We start from the raw sequence: 17,956 nt of genomic DNA on the forward strand, positions 1-17,956 counted from the left end.
AAAGACAATCACCCATCTCTTCTTTGATTGCTTTGGTGACCGCTTGTGCACAATGAGAATTAAGGATTTTTTGAATTTTTCCGGAAGTCATTTTGGCATTCTTAGGGCATAGCTCATCAAATGCAACCTTCACTTCTGGAATTCTTTCTTTCACCCAATCAAGTAACTCTAAAAAATTCCCCTTGTTCAAAGAAGTACTTGATTCATCATGCCCACGAAATGGTTCACCTTGCAATGCTAGATAACTTACAATGCCCAAAGATGTATCCACACGAGTTTCGTACTTGACTAGTGAACCTTTGCTGTAAGTTGTAACTTTACTTTTCACACTTGCCCTTTGATTTTTAAAATCATCACATGCTGTTTTTGAAATATTGTGGATGCTACATGGCCCACCAACATGTTTACGGAATGCTGCAACCGCATTTTTCCAACAATCAAAACCCAATTTGGAGAAAACATCATGCCCAAATTTATCATCCATTCGGTCATGCTTAAAAAGATAACAATAGAAGTAATAGGCCTTATGCTTTGTTACACTATATTCCAACCAATCAAAGTCCTTATACCATTGTGGCCGGAAGCATCTTCCATCTTTATTTGGGGGGAAAGTGCAACTAGTTGGTCGAGTTGCACCCATACGTATATAAGCAAATCTAACATCATCTCTAATGTTGGTGGCAAATCTATCAAGTGGAATGCGAAGTCCAGGATCACCATTTATGTAATCTTCACTAAAAACAGATATACCTTCAACTCCATGAACTTCAACATTCTCTTCCACTATAGCTTCAAGAGAGTCTGCAGTTTCTTCCACTTGTTCAGTTTGCATTAAATTCTCATGCTCTACTTCCACCGAACTCGCTTGATCTTGATGAGTGGCATGTGCCGGAACATTGACACTTTCACGGGTACTTGGGTTTGATTTCGAGCTGCTGCCACTACCAAGCACTTCAAAATATCTTTTCAAATCTGCAATTCACAACCAGAATGTTCACAACATTAATATGTCACTACAATCTGCTTGAATTTGAGACGTCAAGCTACTGTTAAAATTTGCTACAAAATTTCAGGAAATTTGAAAAATCACCTCCTCCCCTTTCATTTGGGCTTCCTGTTCCCTTCCTCTTCCTTTCCATCTCCGGGCAATCTGGCCGGGATTGTGCAGTCTGTGCTGGAGTAAGAAGTGGCCGGGACTGTGCTGGACTAAGAAGGAGTATCCAGCTTCAGTGGACAAGAAATTCATAGCGTTTCGAATGGCACTTGACTTTCTCGTACCTGAATGACCCAGAGCCCCAGAGCGACACTGCCGCTTGCGCCCAGAGCGCCGCTGCCTCTTGCTGCCGCGGTGCCGCCCTCCTCTAGCCCCCTAGACAGCCGCCGCCGTTGCCTTCCCTGCCCGCCGTTGCCTGCCCCGCCCGCTCCTGGCGACCTGGCCAGCCGCCGCCGCCGCCGCGCTAGCTTAGGGTTAGGGTGTGCGTGGCCTCGTGGGTGGGGATAGAATAGAGCGGTCGCCTCTGGTCTGGTCGATTGCGTTCTGCTCGTGGCCGCCGCTCGCTCGCTCGATGCCTCGGGCCTCTGTGGCTCTGTTGCCTGTTGGCCCATCAGGTCGCAGTCGCTCGCTGCGCGGCCCGTTAACAGCGACAGTAGCGTATATTTTGCTAGCGTCTACGTACACGATCGATGCATACTAGTATTGAAAAAAAATTTGCTCAAAATTAAGGTATGGCAGGCGCCATACCCTGCCCACCGGGGAGCTCCGCCAGTGGCAGAGTCCATGTGTGCCGCCGGCTCACCACAGCCTATAGTCGCCAAGTTGATAGACAATGATGTCCAGGCCATGAAAGAGACAACGTTCAGGACCATGAAAGACACGCCATTGGAAAAAAGTACCGTCCGCAATAGTCTTCTTGACATCCTCGACGTCAATGCAGGGTTTTGGATTTCGGACCGAAAAACCGAAAAGTGGCCGAAATCCGCCCATTTCGGTTGGGCCCGGTAAATGTTCAATCCGGTCAAAAAAATTCGGCCTCGTTTGAATTTCCAGCCCGGCCCATGGTCCAGTACAACCCATAGATAGAACCTTGTGCTATAAAAGCTCAAACCAAACCCTACCGTAGCCCTAATTTCATTTTCTCCACTCTCCACTCCTCTGTGCGGCGGCTGCAGACAACGAAGCCGAGTGAGGCGGGGGCGCGGCGCCGTCTCTGCCCATCTCCCTCCTCCCCGTCGCCTCGAGAGATCACCACTCCCTGTCCCTCCCCATAGTCCGTTCTCCCCTTCTTCCATCCGCGACCATGGATGAGGAAGGCTTTCTCGACAGCAGCCGTCCGGCCGGCGACCCAGTTGGCGGTGGCAGCCATAGAAGATCGAGGTCAGGGGGCGACTGGGTCGACAATGAGGGAGCCATGGGGCGTGGCCACGTCCGGCCGAATATGGGGCTGGACTTGGGCAGCGGCTTTGGAGCTGCCGATGCACAAGCTGGGCAAGGTGAGCCTTTCAGCCTTACTGTGCGTGCATGTTTATTTAGCATTTGCGTTAGCATATAGTTTGTAGATAGATTACGTAATACATGTGGTTGCTAGCTTTTGTAGCAGTTTTACTTTCCGGCCGGCCGTCCTAATTTGAATCAGTAGATCTTCTTGCGTAGTTTATGCTAGCTTATGCTACGTAGATGTTTAATTCTAGCTTATGTAAGCTATAGCTTGTAAAAGTTCTTCTTGATGAAAACTAACACTGGTATTTTATAGGATCCTCTCGTAAGAGGGTAGGCATCGATGCTAGAAGGAGTGATACTGTCAACTTAGACGATGAAGGTGATGGTCTGATCAGGAATGGTTCAGCAACAAGAGAGGCACCTTTTAAAGGTTGATACCGTGTTACTCTTGCTTTTTGTATTTCTCTTTGTTCCCTATGTTTTACCCCTATAATTTGTGAAGCACCTAAATGATTTTAATTCTACCTGTTCTGTAATTTCTTACTAGCACTACTTGTACTTATTCTAGTTTTGTTTAGTTTTTTAATGCTGATTTTACCTACGCATATTTTGTGGAAATCTAATTCCATTTGCTTGCTTAGTTCTGTTTTTGCCAATGCATTTTTTACTTGTGCTTAATTCTGTTCTGTCTATTTTTGTTTAGTTGTTTAATTCTGTTTTTGCCTATGCAATGTATGCATTGTTTTTGCCTATTACAAGAGTGGTTTATTCGTTTCATTGTTAACATGGTGCTTTCATTTTGAAATGCAGGACTTAAGACCAACGACATACATCATGTGTGGAACCATGGCCCCAAGCACGGAGGAGGATTTCATTGTCGGTATTGCAACATGAAGAATTCTGGAGGAGGTGCAACCCGCTTCAAAGAGCATCTTGGCAAGATAGTAGGTGAAGTGAAGGAGTGCCCAAATGTTCCAAGAAATGTGCATGATATAATGAGGAAGGCCGTGCTTGAGTTGAGGAAAAAGAAGAGGGAGAAGGAAAGTCGTAAGCTTAGATTTGAACGTGAGTTGATGGATGAGATGTACCAGAGAAATGGTGTGATAAATATTGATGATGATAAAGATGAAGAAATTCATATGGCACTACGGGAGTCACTAAGAGACAGGAATGTTCTGTTTTTACTTTATTTTGTCTTATTCTGGTTTTACTTTATATCATGATGCATTTAGAGTTCTTTGTATTATGCCTTACTCTTGCTTTACTTGATATCATCATACATATTGAGTTGAACTTTTTTTACTTATGTTTTACAGGAATGTATCTCGTGCAGTTGAGAGGAGGCGTGGTAGTGGCAGTGGTGTTCGTGTTTCCCTTGGGAAACAGAGTATCACAGCCTACTTTGACAAGCAATTGTCGAGCAACAAAGTATCAATGCAACCCAAGATCAGCACTGCTATGGATAGCAGCTCAAGGGATGCTGTTGGCCAAGCTTGGGCGAAGTTTTTTCATGCAAATGACATCGCTGGTCGAAAAGCTGACTGTCCATATTTTCAGGCTGCCATGAAGATCACTCAAAATCTTGGTGCTGCTCCTATTCCAACTGGAAAAGAGATTGATGGGAAGTATTTAGACAAAAATTATGAAGAGTCTCGAGAGTGGCTGAAGCTATTCAAGCAAGATTGGAAGAACTATGGTGTAACTGTTATGTGTGACTCCTGGACTGGGCCTACTGGCATGAGTCTTATCAATTTCATGGTCTATTGCAATACACGGATGTTCTTCCATAAATCCATTGATGCTTCTGGCCAGTCTCAAAATTCAGGTTAGATTTTTTGAGAAAGGGTTATTTCTGGTTAATTATGACTATTGCAATTCTTTCTACTATGATGCTCTATATTTCTGTTCTGTTATTAATTCTAGCATATTTGTTCTGTTTTTATTTGATATCATGATGCATTTCAAGTTGAGGAAGCCAAACGTTTATAATAGAGTACTTTGTCTACGTTGCAGAATTTCTCTATAGAGAGATTAAACAGGTTGTTGTTGAAGAGATAGGCCACGAAAATGTAGTTCAGATTGTTACTGATAATGGCTCAAATTACAAGAAAGCTTGTAAAACTCTTGTTGAACAACCAGAATTCAGTCATATTGTTTGGCAGCCATGTGCAGCCCACACGGTTAATCTAATGCTTAAAGACATAGGTAAGTTTCCTGAGGTTGATGTGATAGTCAAAAGTGCCAAGCAAATCTGTAGGTTTTTTTATAATCACAACAACCTACATGATAGCATGAGGAAGAACGTTGGTGGTGAGCTGATTAAACCGAATGCCACCCGGTTTGGAACTGTGTTTATGTTCCTTGAGAGTTATTTGGAGAAGAAAGATAAATTTAGGAAATAGATGGTGTCCGACGACTGGAAGAACAGTATTTGGAAGAATGATGCGGACCATGTGTTTGCTGAAGAGTTGCTATCCAGTAACATGTGGTGGACAGCCTTAGAATGGGTTCTTGATTTGCTTGAGCCACTCTATGTAGCCCTCAGATATGCTGATACACAAAAGAAATGTACTCTATCTGGTTTCAAGAAGACTATGATGACAGCCATACAAAAGATGAGTTCTCATCTTGGTGGTGGGTCACAGATGTTAGATAGAGTCATGAGCAAGGTGTCCCCGAGGATGGAAGATATGCAAAATGAGACACTAATGGTTGCAGGTAGATACTAAGTTAATGAAACTGAAATTTTGTTGCTTTTTTCTTATGGTTATTAACTTCTCTTGATCCTCCTTTTCTTATACAGCTGTTGTCCTTGATCCGTTCACACATTATCGGGTGAATTTGAGCAACCTTCCAGAATATGCTTCTGCACTAACGGATGTCATCGAGAAGATAGCAGACCCTGAGAGTGCTCTTTTGGCTATCAATGAAATCAGCACTTATAGGGAATGTCGTGGGAGGTTTAGGCATAGTTTGGCACGCTCTTCCGCAGAAAGAATGGCACCAAGTAAACCACGATACTTATCTCCATTGATTAGCTCTATTGCCTCATGTTGCAACTTCATTTCAGCATCTCTAACTTTGTTTTAACCATGCAGCTGAGTGGTGGTTCCAGTTTGGAGGGGAAGTTCCTAATTTGCAGAAGTGGGCATTGAGAATTGTTTCACAGTGTGTCTCTTCAAGTGGCTATGAGAGGAATTGGACTGCTTTTGCCTTGGTCCACACGAAGCAAAGAAATCGCCTTCTATACTGCAAGCTTCACAAAAGTGTTTCTGTATGCTACAACCTGAAGGTATGTTTGCCATGGTCTATGCATAAAGTCTCAACTTAGCTATGCTACAAGTATTTACTTTGCTAAATCTTGGGTTCTGTTTTTATACATTGTAGTTACGTGCTGAAGAAGATGAAGATATTGTGAAGCTGAGTTATAGGGAGAAGGAAATTGATCCATGTGCAGTGATGATGGATACAGTTATGCATGAAGAATCAAACCCAATGATGGAGTGGCTGAACGAGGATGAAGAGCATATAGTCCTTGATGGATCTGATGCTGCTACTGCTGTGTTGGAGGAAATACGTCGCCTTAACTCAAGGAGGAAAGCCTCTCATCTTGGAAGGAAGGAAATTAGCAGGAAAGGAAAGAGGGTACGTGAAGATGAGGAGGATGAGTTCATTAGCAGTGAGGATGATGATGAAGCGAATGGATCCATGGACATTGATGATGGTGATGATGGCCAAGAAGAGGATGATGAATCTGATGGAGAAGGTTTGCCAAGACAAGCTGAAAAAGATGCACGAAGCCAAGTGAATGATATTGAGGTAACAAGGGATGAAAATATGGTGAATCGTAGATCTGGACGGCAAGCCAAGAAGGTCAAGGACGTCAACTCCCTTTACTATTAGGTAACAAGTTACTTTTTCTTATATGAGCTAGCTTCTGGTTGTATATTTTTCTTCATACTGCACTCATGTTTTTGCGTTAGTAATAAATAACATGGTAGAAGCTTACTGCCTGGACATACTTTGCAATGCTAGCATCCATGCCGTTTATATAATTTGTAATGCTAGACATTTTTGTTTCATGTACACATAACTGATGTTTTGTATTGCAATATTTATGAAGCCTCTGACCATATTTGCATTTTTGTTTCATGCAAGACTGAAGACTGGAAGAAAATTGAAGTCTACCTGATGTGTTTTGGAGGCGCTGGTTTGAACTTCGATTAGTTCTGCTCTATGACTTGTGGATTGTGAATCTGGACTATTGTGTGTGTATTTTGGACTCGTAGTAGGGATTGGTGTGTGGGTATTTTGGACTGTAATTTGAAGTTCTAATATGCACTGTTATGTGTGTACCTTGGGCTAATATGGACTGTTAACTAGCCTATTGAGTAGATCTGGACTACTGGATGTTATATCATGCTCTGAACCGATGTTTACCATTGAGATGGAGTTCTAACCTGGTATAACATGTAAATTGCTGCTTTGTGATTCTATATTTTGCTTGTACATGTTTTCTTGTGGCTATTTCAAATTTCTGGGCAAATTTCGGTCAATTTCGTTCCAATTTCGGTCATTTTTCGTCCCAAAATTCAAATTTTGGTTTGTGCTTTTCGTCCGAAGTTTCCCGAAATTTTTCTGAAAACCCGATTTTCGGCCATTTCGCCCTGGGGCGAAAAATTCTGCAAACCGAAATCCAAAACCCTGCGTCAATGTCGGACACAGATGCATCTACGAGAAGAGGATGTCCCACGCGGTTAGGGACAAGACACACATATATACATTGTGGAGTGTAGGCATTTGACCACCAAAACTGTCTACAGTACCGGGTTCTCCGGCTGGTGGCATGAGGTGTTCACATTGATTGATCAGTCCCTGGTGATAGCTCTTACGTACTACTTGAAAGTTTGATGTACATGTATGCAGAAAATTAAGGTGACCACACTACGCCATGCAAATCAGTTCATCAGCCAAGGAAAATAAGCTCTTGCTGTGCAGATTGGGGCGAGGCAACAATACGTGACTCATGGAACCGGGGACTAGCTGAACTACTCTCTGTTATTTTCACTTTTTTCCATCCTTTATCACTTGGAATCAGAAATCAAAGGATCAACCAATTGGATAGAGAAAGATGCGAATTATGTAGAGGAGGTTTGAGGTGCTCCCAGCAGAATAAAGAAATGTATAGCCACTTGGATGAAGATGAACATATAGTGAAGGTGCACCTTGCCAAATAATTAATTTATATTTGAGATGAGCAGAGGTACAATGAGGAATTGACGACAACTAGGACAACAGAAGGAACAAGATGATCTGTTTTGTATGCTGCCTATCGATTTGGAGGTTTACTAAACATATACTAAATATATTTTTGCTTAAGTTTCCTGGATATGCAATTACGAGTTCAAGATGGTAGTACTAGATGTGCATTGACACTATCACGAAAAATAGAAATGATAAGAATTATATGATTCAGCCACAAGACATGAGTTTTATATGCTAAGGGGACCACAACTTATTAGTCTAACAGCACCGATCTACATGTTTGTAGTTCAAAAAGATGTGGATTTATCTCGTCCCATCATTCCATCAAAGTTGTGTCATTGTTCTCTGTTGTTAATGCAGTTTAGCTTTAAGAAAGTCCTTTTAGGCAATAAAAAGAATAATCTTATAGAAGTGGAGGGGCGCCAACTTTGCTCTGTTCAATTTGTTTTGAATTTTTCTCCAGTACTTTGCACTCCTTTACCAAGAAATTTGAATCCATTTCATCTAGAACATTTTTGTTGTACTCCCTCCGTACCAAAATATAGGTCGCTGGGGCTTCTGTTCCAACCAGGTGAAAAGCTGACAATTGACCTGAATACCCTCCCTTCAAAATTTGAATCCCGATCGATCGTCTTCCACCTCCGCCTCCGCCCTCCACCTCCACCTACGCTCCCGCCCTCCACCTCCATCTCCACCTCCACCCTCACCTCCGCCCTCCACCTCCATCTCCACCTCCGCCCTCCATCTCCACCTCCGCCCCCTGCCCAGGCGCTGCCGCCGCTGGAGTAGAGCTGGTGCTCTGCTGCCGCCCACACACAGGGGCTCCTCCTGACCCGCGCCCAGGTGGAGGCGAGCACAGGCTGTTCCTCCATCTCCACCTCCGTACCCACCTCCGGCCACTGCATCCAGGCGCAGGCGCTCCTCCTCTCCCACGTCCAGGAGCTGCTGCTGGGTTCGGCTGGTGCCTAGGTTCATCTCCTCTCTCTGATCATTTGATCCTCTGATGGAGTACATCTCTTTGCTGTCGCTGGAAACGAACTGCAAGCATAAACAATACTCAAGTGATTCAAGAGATGTACTGATTCAAGAGTAGTCAAGAGTAATTGAGAAGTGCCAACATTTGATTCAAGAGATGTTTACTGCCAATAATTCAACAAATAATTTGAACAAGTTAGCTGAATTAACTGTTGACTATAGCATTTCAGGAGTACATCAATATGTTAAACTTCAATTAAAACAGGCTACATCAGAATCACCTATGGCGTATTGTCGTTCGTATCCAGCCCTATGGCTTAAGTGCTATGTTCAACATCATGAAAATGAATTCAGAAGGCGCATAAGTAACACTAGTTTATGTACTGAGTTGCAAAACATTTGATTGTTCGATTCCAGATTACCCTCTGTACAGTACTAACCTCAATGTGTGGCGACTGGTGACTAGGCAAAGAGATCAGACACAAGACCACCACATCCCCATAGCAAAACAAAAGTTGAGAATTGTTCAGGGGCAGATGATAATGAATAAGTTTCGGATTGATAAAACGAGAAGACTAGCAGAGTTAGGTTGATGCTTGTGATGCTTGTGATGGATGCTTGTGATGCTTGTGATGGAGGCTTGAGATGCTTGTGGTGGATGCTTGTGATGGATGCTTGTGATGCTTGTGATGGATGCTTGAGATGCTTGTGATGGAGGCTTGAGATGCTTGTGGTGGATGCTTGTGATGGAGGCTTGAGATGCTTGTGATGGATGCTTGTGATGGAGGCTTGAGATGCTTGTGATGGATGCTTGTGACGGATGCGTGTGATGGAGGCTTGAGATGCTTGTGATGGATGCTTGTGATGAGCTAGAGATGCTTGTGATGAATGCTTGAGATGCTATAGTATGATTGTTGCATCCTTGTGATTATTTGTAACTCCTTGTTGTTTTTGAATTGTGTTGGAGTATGATGATTGTGATCATGAATGATTATTTGTAACTCCTTGTTGTTTTTGAATTGTAACACAAAAGGTCTCATTTGAATTTATTTGAGATGCTTGAGAAGAGAATAGAGAAGAAGAAAGAAAGAAGAGAAAAGGAGAGAAAGAGGAGTACTCCATTAGTGAATGAGAAGAGGACCTCTAGAGGAGAAGAGAAGAGAAGCTCTAGAGGAGAAGAGAAGAGAACCTACTAATCTGATCTGATCTGATGAGAGAAGAGAGGAGTAGCTTAGTTTTAATTAAATGAAAAGGTTTGGTTAACAGAGAAGAGAAGAGGATGACACAATACTACCAGTTCCAGTACTCCACATATTTGACATAGTATTTGACTGAATTACTAAATGACCATAAACACAATTTCATCAGAAACTGCCAACATAAACATAGGGAGTACTTGACACAGGGAGCACACATCTGACTGAATTTATACTTATTTTGACAGCAATCTGTATTACTCCTAATTTACTGATGAAGCTTAGCCTGAATGGTTTGACAGCAATCTGTATCAGCAATCTAATTTAAGGGAAACTTTCCTACACTACTACACTAAACTGCTTGCAAGCACTACTGCTTGCAAGTCCTGCAGTATATTGTACTCCTACAAATAAGTTTCAAGTTATTTTACTACTCCTACTCCGTACAAATAACTACTCCTACAGATTAAATTTCATAACATAGCCAAAAAAATTTTTACTGAAAGATTCAAGTTAATTAAAGGAAAATGTTTCATTTTGATTTACTCCTACACTTTACTGAAAAAGAAGAGAGTAAGAGAGGACAAATGATTCAGATAATTTTAAGTTAATTCAAAGAAATGGTTTTAGTTTATCTTAAATTTACTGAAAGTTTTAAGTTAATTAAAGAAAAGGTTTCAGATTATCTTAATTAACAGAAAAATGCTACAGTTAAAAATATAAAAATGGTTTAAGTTAATTTTAACAAAGCTTTATATTAACAGTACAAAGTATCACTGTCAATTTCATTCTTTAAACAGGTTGTTGCAAGAGAGATAATTCTAAGAAGTCAGAAAATGCCTGAAGATACTGAAAATGCAAGATAACTCCTGAAGTTACTGCACCAAAATTAACACAAGATACTGACAGCAGCAGCCCAAGATTAACACAAGCTACTGACAGTACCTCTATGAATCTCCTTCCCAACTGTAGATCAAACAAGCAGGCCTACTGCATCAAAGCTACTCCAAATCAGTGGAAATCCACACTGGAGTAATTCAAGTTTACTGCAAATCTGCACACTGGAGTAATTCAGATTTACTGCAACTACTCTAAATCACTGCAAATCAGTGCTATTGCTACTGCTACCTCCAAATCAGTGCAAGGGGCTGAACTGAATGTACTCCATGCTTTAATCCATGAAAGAAAGGGGTTGAATTGAACCAGAGGAGGAAGAGTACCTTTGGCGGCGGCGCCGTCGCCGTGGATATGACCACCGACCGCTGCTCAAGCGCCGCTCCACATCAAGCGTCGTTGCGTCGCCGGGGTAGCTTCAATACTTGAGATGCGGCTCCAGGTCCTCCCGCTCGGGCTCCACCTCCTCCCGCCGTCGTCTTCATGCCCGCGCCGGCGCCGCTCGGGCTCCACTTCAGCGACTCCTCTCGCCTATCCACAAGCAGATCGAGGACCAGCGCATGTGGATCCAGCTCCTCCTCGCCCAGAAGCGCATCGCCGGCGAATAAAAATGGCAGCTTTGTGTGAACCAGGGTGGTGGGGAGCGGTGAGCGGCGGTGCGGAGCAAGATGCCGGCGAGAGGGAGAGAGAGGGCGCATCAACGGGGAGAGTGTGGCGCCGCGCGCGCGAGAGAGAGGCGACTGGTGGCCGGCGTCGCGCAAGAGAGAGAGAGAGGCGAGCGGGGGCGTCGTGCGAGAGAGAGAGAGGTCGGGGGCGAGTGGGGAGCGAGTGGTCGGTGGCGTCGGGTGAGGAAGAGGGGAACGTGTCGGCGGAGGGGTAGAATGGGAAACTCGGGGAAAATCGTAGCCTACGAAAGTTTGCTCGTCAAATCGTTTAACGACCTATATTACGGAACAGAGGGAGTAGATCCTAAGAACATGTGTGGAAGCCTATCCTACAAATACACCGATATAATAAGAAGGTGTTGGAAAGCTCGAGTGAGTTATGTCAGAGTAGTCTTTTCCCTATAAGAATTAAAGGTTCAATAGTTGTTGCAGCATATCTGTTATGCACACGGCACCATATTTGTTCTGTTAGCAGTGTTCTCGATTAATCTCTACAGTACGCTTGACATTCATCTAGAGTAGACCTCCGGTGAACTTCATAAAGCTATTTACTAATGGAGTGCGGGTTCTGTAGGAATGTGTATAGGATTATTGTGTTATCAACCAAATAGTTAGATTATTAGTATGTATAGTATTAATTTAGATCTGTATTTTTATTGCAGGTACCTGCTAGCACGGGCATGTAAAACAAGTATTGTAATGTTCACGTAGTTACTGCCTAAATGCTAAGTGAAGAGTTCCCATGAGTAGAAAAGAACCTTGGAGTAGCAATTTTTGTTTACAATAATTGATTCGGCAGATGTGAAATGTTTGTGAATGCACTATATATAGATGTGTAGTTCAATTCTCATGTTTACGGTGTTCTTCCGGAGACACCAAGGAGTATTATTAGTTAATGCGTACGTTCGCCCAAGTTCACAATACTGTATTATAGATGTGTAGTTCAATTCTCATGTTTATGTTACAATGAATCGGTGATGGTATTGTAAGAAACTGTATTATCATACCATGTTTTAGTCTCACACCACTTCCTTTTTATTTAAAGGGAAAGGAAATTACCAAATTGTGGAACGGTGATATTAAAACAAGGGTTTCCTCTACCCTTGATGACAAACTATATGTTTGCTCCTGACTATAGTTAGAAATTGTGTGCACAAAAAAAGAATGGTGGAATTGTATGGAATCAAGGTTGGCATAGATAGCATGGAGATGATTTTTGAAAACAAGAAAATAATAAATGTATTTAAATTCCAAGGATTAAATAGCTGAAAATGTAGATCCAACTTAGGCCACCAAGAAGGAAAACCAGGAGACCTTCGGAGTGATCCTCCCACATTGTGGATCCATGATGGATTGGCTACTTCCATGGCTGGGAGCTACTAAGAGAAGAACACTACAGAAAGGGGAAAGTAAAGGACCAACACGGCAGGACCCATGAAACCATAGTCGTCATGTACATTAAATAAGTAGTCTCGACATTGCCTTTTCTAGAAAGTGTCCGCAATGTTATAGCAAACTTTTCTTAAGTTAAAACATGAGCCAACATTGGTCTAGATTAGTGCATGTTTCCTAACATAGCTAAATCAAATGATCATGCAATCAAATACCTAACACTATAGTTTTAATGCATATATATATATATATATATATATATATATAAATGCAAACTAACTTCGTCTACCAAATTCAAAAAACCACTTTCATTAAAAGATCACTAGAATGATTAATAATATGTCAAGCTTGCAGAGTGTTCGAATATTTACCCATGCCTCCACACAAAAATGAGAACTATTGGATATGTGTTTAAAGAATACATTAACTTTTATAAAACCTAGCCCGCGCATCGAGCGGGCCACTTTGCTAGTTCTAAGAATAGCACACATCATGTGAAGAAGCAAAAAACTTAGGCTCAACCGATACTAACCGATAATTATTGAAGAAGAAAGGTGGGATGCCTATCGGGGCATCCCCAAGCTTAGATGCTTGAGACTTCTTGAAATGTTATCTTGGGGTGCCTTGGGCATCCCCAAGCTTCAGCTTTTGCGCCTCCTTAATTCCTCTCATATCACAGTTTTCCTAAATCTCAAAAGCTTGATCAACACAAAACTAAACAAGAACTCATGAGATAAGTTAGTATAAACTAATGCAAAAACCTTATCATTCTCTACTGTAGCAAATCACTAAAATTATTATTCAATATTACATACTAAATGCCTCTGCATATTTAATAATTCTATCCTCGAATAGAATCATTAAACAAGCAAACATATGCAAACAATGCAACCATAACAGCAATCTGCCAAAACAGTGCAGTCTGTAAAGAATGCAAGAGTATCAATACTTCCCTAACTCCAAAAGTTATGAAATTTGCCATACTGTATAAAATTTATTAGAGATCAATTTGCAAAAAGTTTCAACGTTTTATCACATTCTGACTTAGGGAATTTTTGCAACATCGATAAACTTTCTGTTTTGAAACAGCAACTCATATACTTGCAAGATAAGCGTGGAAAATGCTATGCTTGACATTTTTATTGAAAAGAAAGATGAAAAACATTATTCTAAATAACAGCAAGCAAATCCTAACAAAATAAATTGATGCTCCAAGCAAAACTCATAACATGTGACAAATGAAAACATAGCTCCAAGTGAGGTTATCGATAATGTTGGAGACGAAAGAGGGGATGCCTTCCGGGGCATCCCCAAGCTTAGTTGCTTGGATATTCCTTGGATATTAACTTGGGGTGCCTTGGGGATCTCCAAGCTTAGGGTCTTGTCACTCCTTATTCTCCGCATATCGTCATTTCACCAAAAGCAATTTTAACCCCGAAGGGTTTCAGAATATTTGGGAATATATAGTGCAAAGAAGGTGTGCGGGAGGCCACCGAGGTGGGCACAACCGACCTGGGCGCGCCTGGGGGCCCAGGCGCGCCCTGATGGGTTGTTCCCCCCTCGAGGCACCCCCAGGTGCTTCTTTGACCCACTGTTGGTCTTCTGGTCCACAAAAAATCCATAAAAAGTTTCGCGGAGTTTGGACTCCGTTTGATATTGATTTCCTGTGATGTAAAAAACATGCAAAAAATAGTAGATCGCACTTGGCACTATGTCAATACGTTAGTCCCAAGAATAATATAAAATGACTATAAAATGATTGTAAAATCTCCAAGAATGATAATATAATAGCATGGAACAATAAAAAATTATAGATACGTTGGAGACGTGTCAGCATCCCCAAGCTTAATTCCTACTCGTCCTTGAGTAGGTAAATGATAAAAACAGAATTTTTGATGTGGAAAGCTGCCTAACATGTTCATCATATATTCTTTTCTTTGTAGCATGGACATTTGGACTTTTATATGGTTCAAAGCAATAGTCTAATTTTGACATGAGGACTTTAATACTCAAGCATACCAACAAGCAACAATGTCTTCCAAAATATCAACGCTAAAATAAGTTATCCCTAGCCCATCATGCTCAATCATTGATCCATTCATGAAGCACACTCGCATATTAGCTACACCCAATGCTCAAGTACGATCATAGTGCCTTCTAGTTGGTGCTTTATAAGATAAGATGGAGACTCAAATTAAAAATAAAAATTGCATAAAATAAAAGGAAGGCCCTTCGCGGAGGGAAGTATGTATTTGTAGAGGTGCCAGAGCTCAAAATAAAAATTGAGAGATAATTTTTTTTTAGAGGCATACTTTTCCCACCATCGAAAACGACTTAGAGCTCCCAACACTTTCCATGCTAGATATATCATAGGCGGTTCCCAAACAGAAAATATAGTTTATTCCTTTTTGCACCATACTTTCACTTTCCATGGCTAACCGTATCCATGGGTGCCCTCCATACCAACACTTTCCAAGGAATTCATTATTTGACAGCATAAAGTAAATTCATTTTTCATTTCGGGACTGGGCATCCCTAATACCTTTGCCTTACTCTCGTGCAATGACAAGTGAATAAACACTCATCATGAGAATAACACATCTAGTATGGAAATTATTGGCCACCCCTCACCACCTCGCGAGCGGTACAAGCACACAAAAGAGAAATTTATTATGAAAATTAGAGATGGCACATACAAATTTGCTTAGAACGGCAAAAGAATACCGCATATAGGTAGGTATGGTGGACTCATCTGGCAAAACTGGTTTAAAGGATTTGGATGCACAAGTAGTGATCATACTTAGTGCAAAATGAAGGCTAGCGAAAGATTGAGAAGCGACCAACCGAGAAAGGAATAATCTCATAAGCGAGCATTGAGCATAATTAACACCGAATAATGCACCACAAGTAGGATGTAATTTCATTGCATAACTATTGACTTTCGTGCTTGCATAGGGAATCACAAACCTTAACACCAACATTCTTACTAAAGCATAATTACTCATCAACATGACTCACATATCACATCATCATATCTCAATATAATTACAAGGAATCAAGTTTATTTTGTCCAATGATCTTCATGGAAGTTTTTATTATATCCTTCTTGGATCTCTATCACTTTGGGACTAATTTTCATGTGTTGATCTTGATAAGCTCAAACAAATATAAGTGAAGATCACGAGCATAATATTTCTTTCTCTCAAATTAATTTATGTGAAGCAAGAGAGAATTTCTTCAAAAATACTAAAGCACACCATGCTCAAAAAGATATAAGTGAAGCACTAGAGCAATTCCATAGAAAAGAGATTCCTTGACGGGATTTGAGTGCCGCTTACCTAGCCTCCCTGGCAACTATTTGAGGACTCTATTTTATTTAAAAAAAATCAGATCTAAGTATTTTATTAAAACAGCAAGCAAAAACAAAACAAAATGACATTCTAAGAATAGCACACATCATGTGAAGAAGCAAAACCTTAGGCTCAACCGATACTAACCGATAATTATTGAAGAAGAAACGTGGGATGCGTACCAGGGCATCCCCAAGCTTAGATGCTTGAGAATTCTTGAAATGTTATCTTGGGGTGCCTTGGGCATCCCCAAGCTTGAGCTTTTGCATCTCCTTAATTCCTCTCATATCACGGTTTTCCTAAATCTCAAAAGCTTCATCAACACAAAACTCAACAAGAACTTGTGAGATAAGTTAGTATAAACAAATGCAAAAACCTTATCATTCTCTACTGTAGCAAATCACTAAAATTATTATTCAACATTGCATACTAAATGCCTATGCATATTTAATACTTCTATCCTCGAATAGAATCATTAAACAAGCAAACATATGCAAACAATGCAACCATAACAGCAATCTGCCAAAACAGTACAGTCTGTAAAGAATGCAAGAGTATCAATGCTTCCCTAACTCCAAAAGTTATGAAATTTGCCACACTGTATAAAATTTATCAAAGCTCAATTTGCAAAAAGTTTCAACATTTTATCACATTCTGAATTTTCTAGGGAATTTTGGCAACATCGATAAACTTTCTGTTTTGAAATAGCAACTCATATACTTGCAAGATAAGTGTGGCAAAGGCTATACTTGACATTTTTATTCAAAATAAAGATGCAAAACATTATTATAAATAACATCAAGCAAATCCTAACAAAATAAATTGATGCTCCAAGCAAAACTCATAACATGTGACGAATGAAAACATAGCTCCAAGTGAGGTTACCGATAATGTTGGAGACGAAAGAGGGGATACCTTCCAGGGCATCCCCAAGCTTAGTTGCTTCGATATTCCTTGGATATTAACTTGGGGTGCCTTGGGAATCTCCAAGCATAGGGTCTTGTCACTCCTTATTCTCCTCATATCGCCATCTCACACATAACTTGAAAACTTCAATCACACAAAATTTAACGGAACTTTGTGAGATAGGTTAGTATGATAAAGAGCAAACCATTTCACTTTGGTACTGTCAAAGAAAAGATTCATAATTGTTTCCACACAAGTCCTACTATAGAATATCATTTCCACAATTTATATTGAGCAATATAAGCCATGGAAAGTAGAAACAAGCAAACTATGCATTGAAAACAGAATCTGTCAAAAACAGAACAACGTGTAGTAATCTGTACTCCAACCATATTTCTACTACTCCAAAAATTCTGAAAAATAGGAAAACATGGGTAATTTGCCATGTTCAAGAATTCATCCGATTAACCAGTTAACTTGCTGAAAGCACAAGTGCTCCCTAGGTGGTTTTGGTAATTAATGTCAACATATCTCTTGTTGGACTAACACTTTTATCTAGTGTGTTTCAGATAAGTTCAACAATGGAGTGGCATGGACTAAAGGATGTGGGAACTCCTTCAAGATGCTAAGGACAAAGGATTGGCTCAAGCTTCAAGCGCAAGACTCTTCATTTTATACTTTAGTGATCCAAGATCACATTGAGTCTATAGGAAAAGCCAATACTATCAAGAAGGGATGAGGTGTTGCTTAATGAGTTTCTTGCTCCATAGTGCTTAGTGATATGCTCCAAAACCCTCAACTACTTTCCCACATCCACACATACGACCTAAACCTAAAGTCCAACTCGGCCCCACCGATTCTTTCTATCCGATGCCA

General features: G+C 41.0%; 1 protein-coding gene and 1 long non-coding RNA gene across 2 annotated transcripts; one reads left to right on the forward strand and one right to left on the reverse strand.

The window, feature by feature from the left end:
• Window positions 1-2,113: 2,113 nt before the first annotated feature.
• Window positions 2,114-6,896, forward strand: LOC123113762 (uncharacterized). Its single transcript, XM_044535067.1, has 8 exons — window positions 2,114-2,490; window positions 2,751-2,867; window positions 3,754-4,262; window positions 4,451-5,155; window positions 5,241-5,444; window positions 5,536-5,729; window positions 5,825-6,340; window positions 6,596-6,896. The coding sequence occupies exons 4-7, from the start codon at window positions 4,840-4,842 to the stop codon at window positions 6,338-6,340; spliced, it is 1,230 nt and encodes a 409-aa protein (XP_044391002.1). The 5' UTR covers window positions 2,114-2,490; window positions 2,751-2,867; window positions 3,754-4,262; window positions 4,451-4,839; the 3' UTR covers window positions 6,596-6,896.
• Window positions 6,897-8,081: 1,185 nt separating this feature from the next.
• LOC123117241 (uncharacterized) lies at window positions 8,082-11,626 on the reverse strand. The gene is made up of 2 exons (XR_006457316.1): window positions 11,094-11,626; window positions 8,082-8,740 (listed from the first exon to the last, which is right to left on the reverse strand). It is a non-coding gene; the product is annotated as an uncharacterized lncRNA (long non-coding RNA).
• Between the last annotated feature and the right edge of the window lie 6,330 nt (window positions 11,627-17,956).

Source organism: Triticum aestivum, chromosome 5B (assembly GCF_018294505.1).
Source record: "Triticum aestivum cultivar Chinese Spring chromosome 5B, IWGSC CS RefSeq v2.1, whole genome shotgun sequence".
NCBI lineage: Eukaryota > Viridiplantae > Streptophyta > Magnoliopsida > Poales > Poaceae > Triticum > Triticum aestivum.

Bases quoted from the DNA above. Each gene is read 5' to 3' on its own strand.
- LOC123113762 (XM_044535067.1), top strand. From the start codon at position 4,840: ATGGTGTCCGACGACTGGAAGAACAGTATTTGGAAGAATGATGCGGAC. The intron at 5,156-5,240 runs GTAGATACTAAG...TTTCTTATACAG, and splicing joins TGAGACACTAATGGTTGCAG to CTGTTGTCCTTGATCCGTTC. The intron at 5,730-5,824 runs GTATGTTTGCCA...TATACATTGTAG, and splicing joins CTGTATGCTACAACCTGAAG to TTACGTGCTGAAGAAGATGA.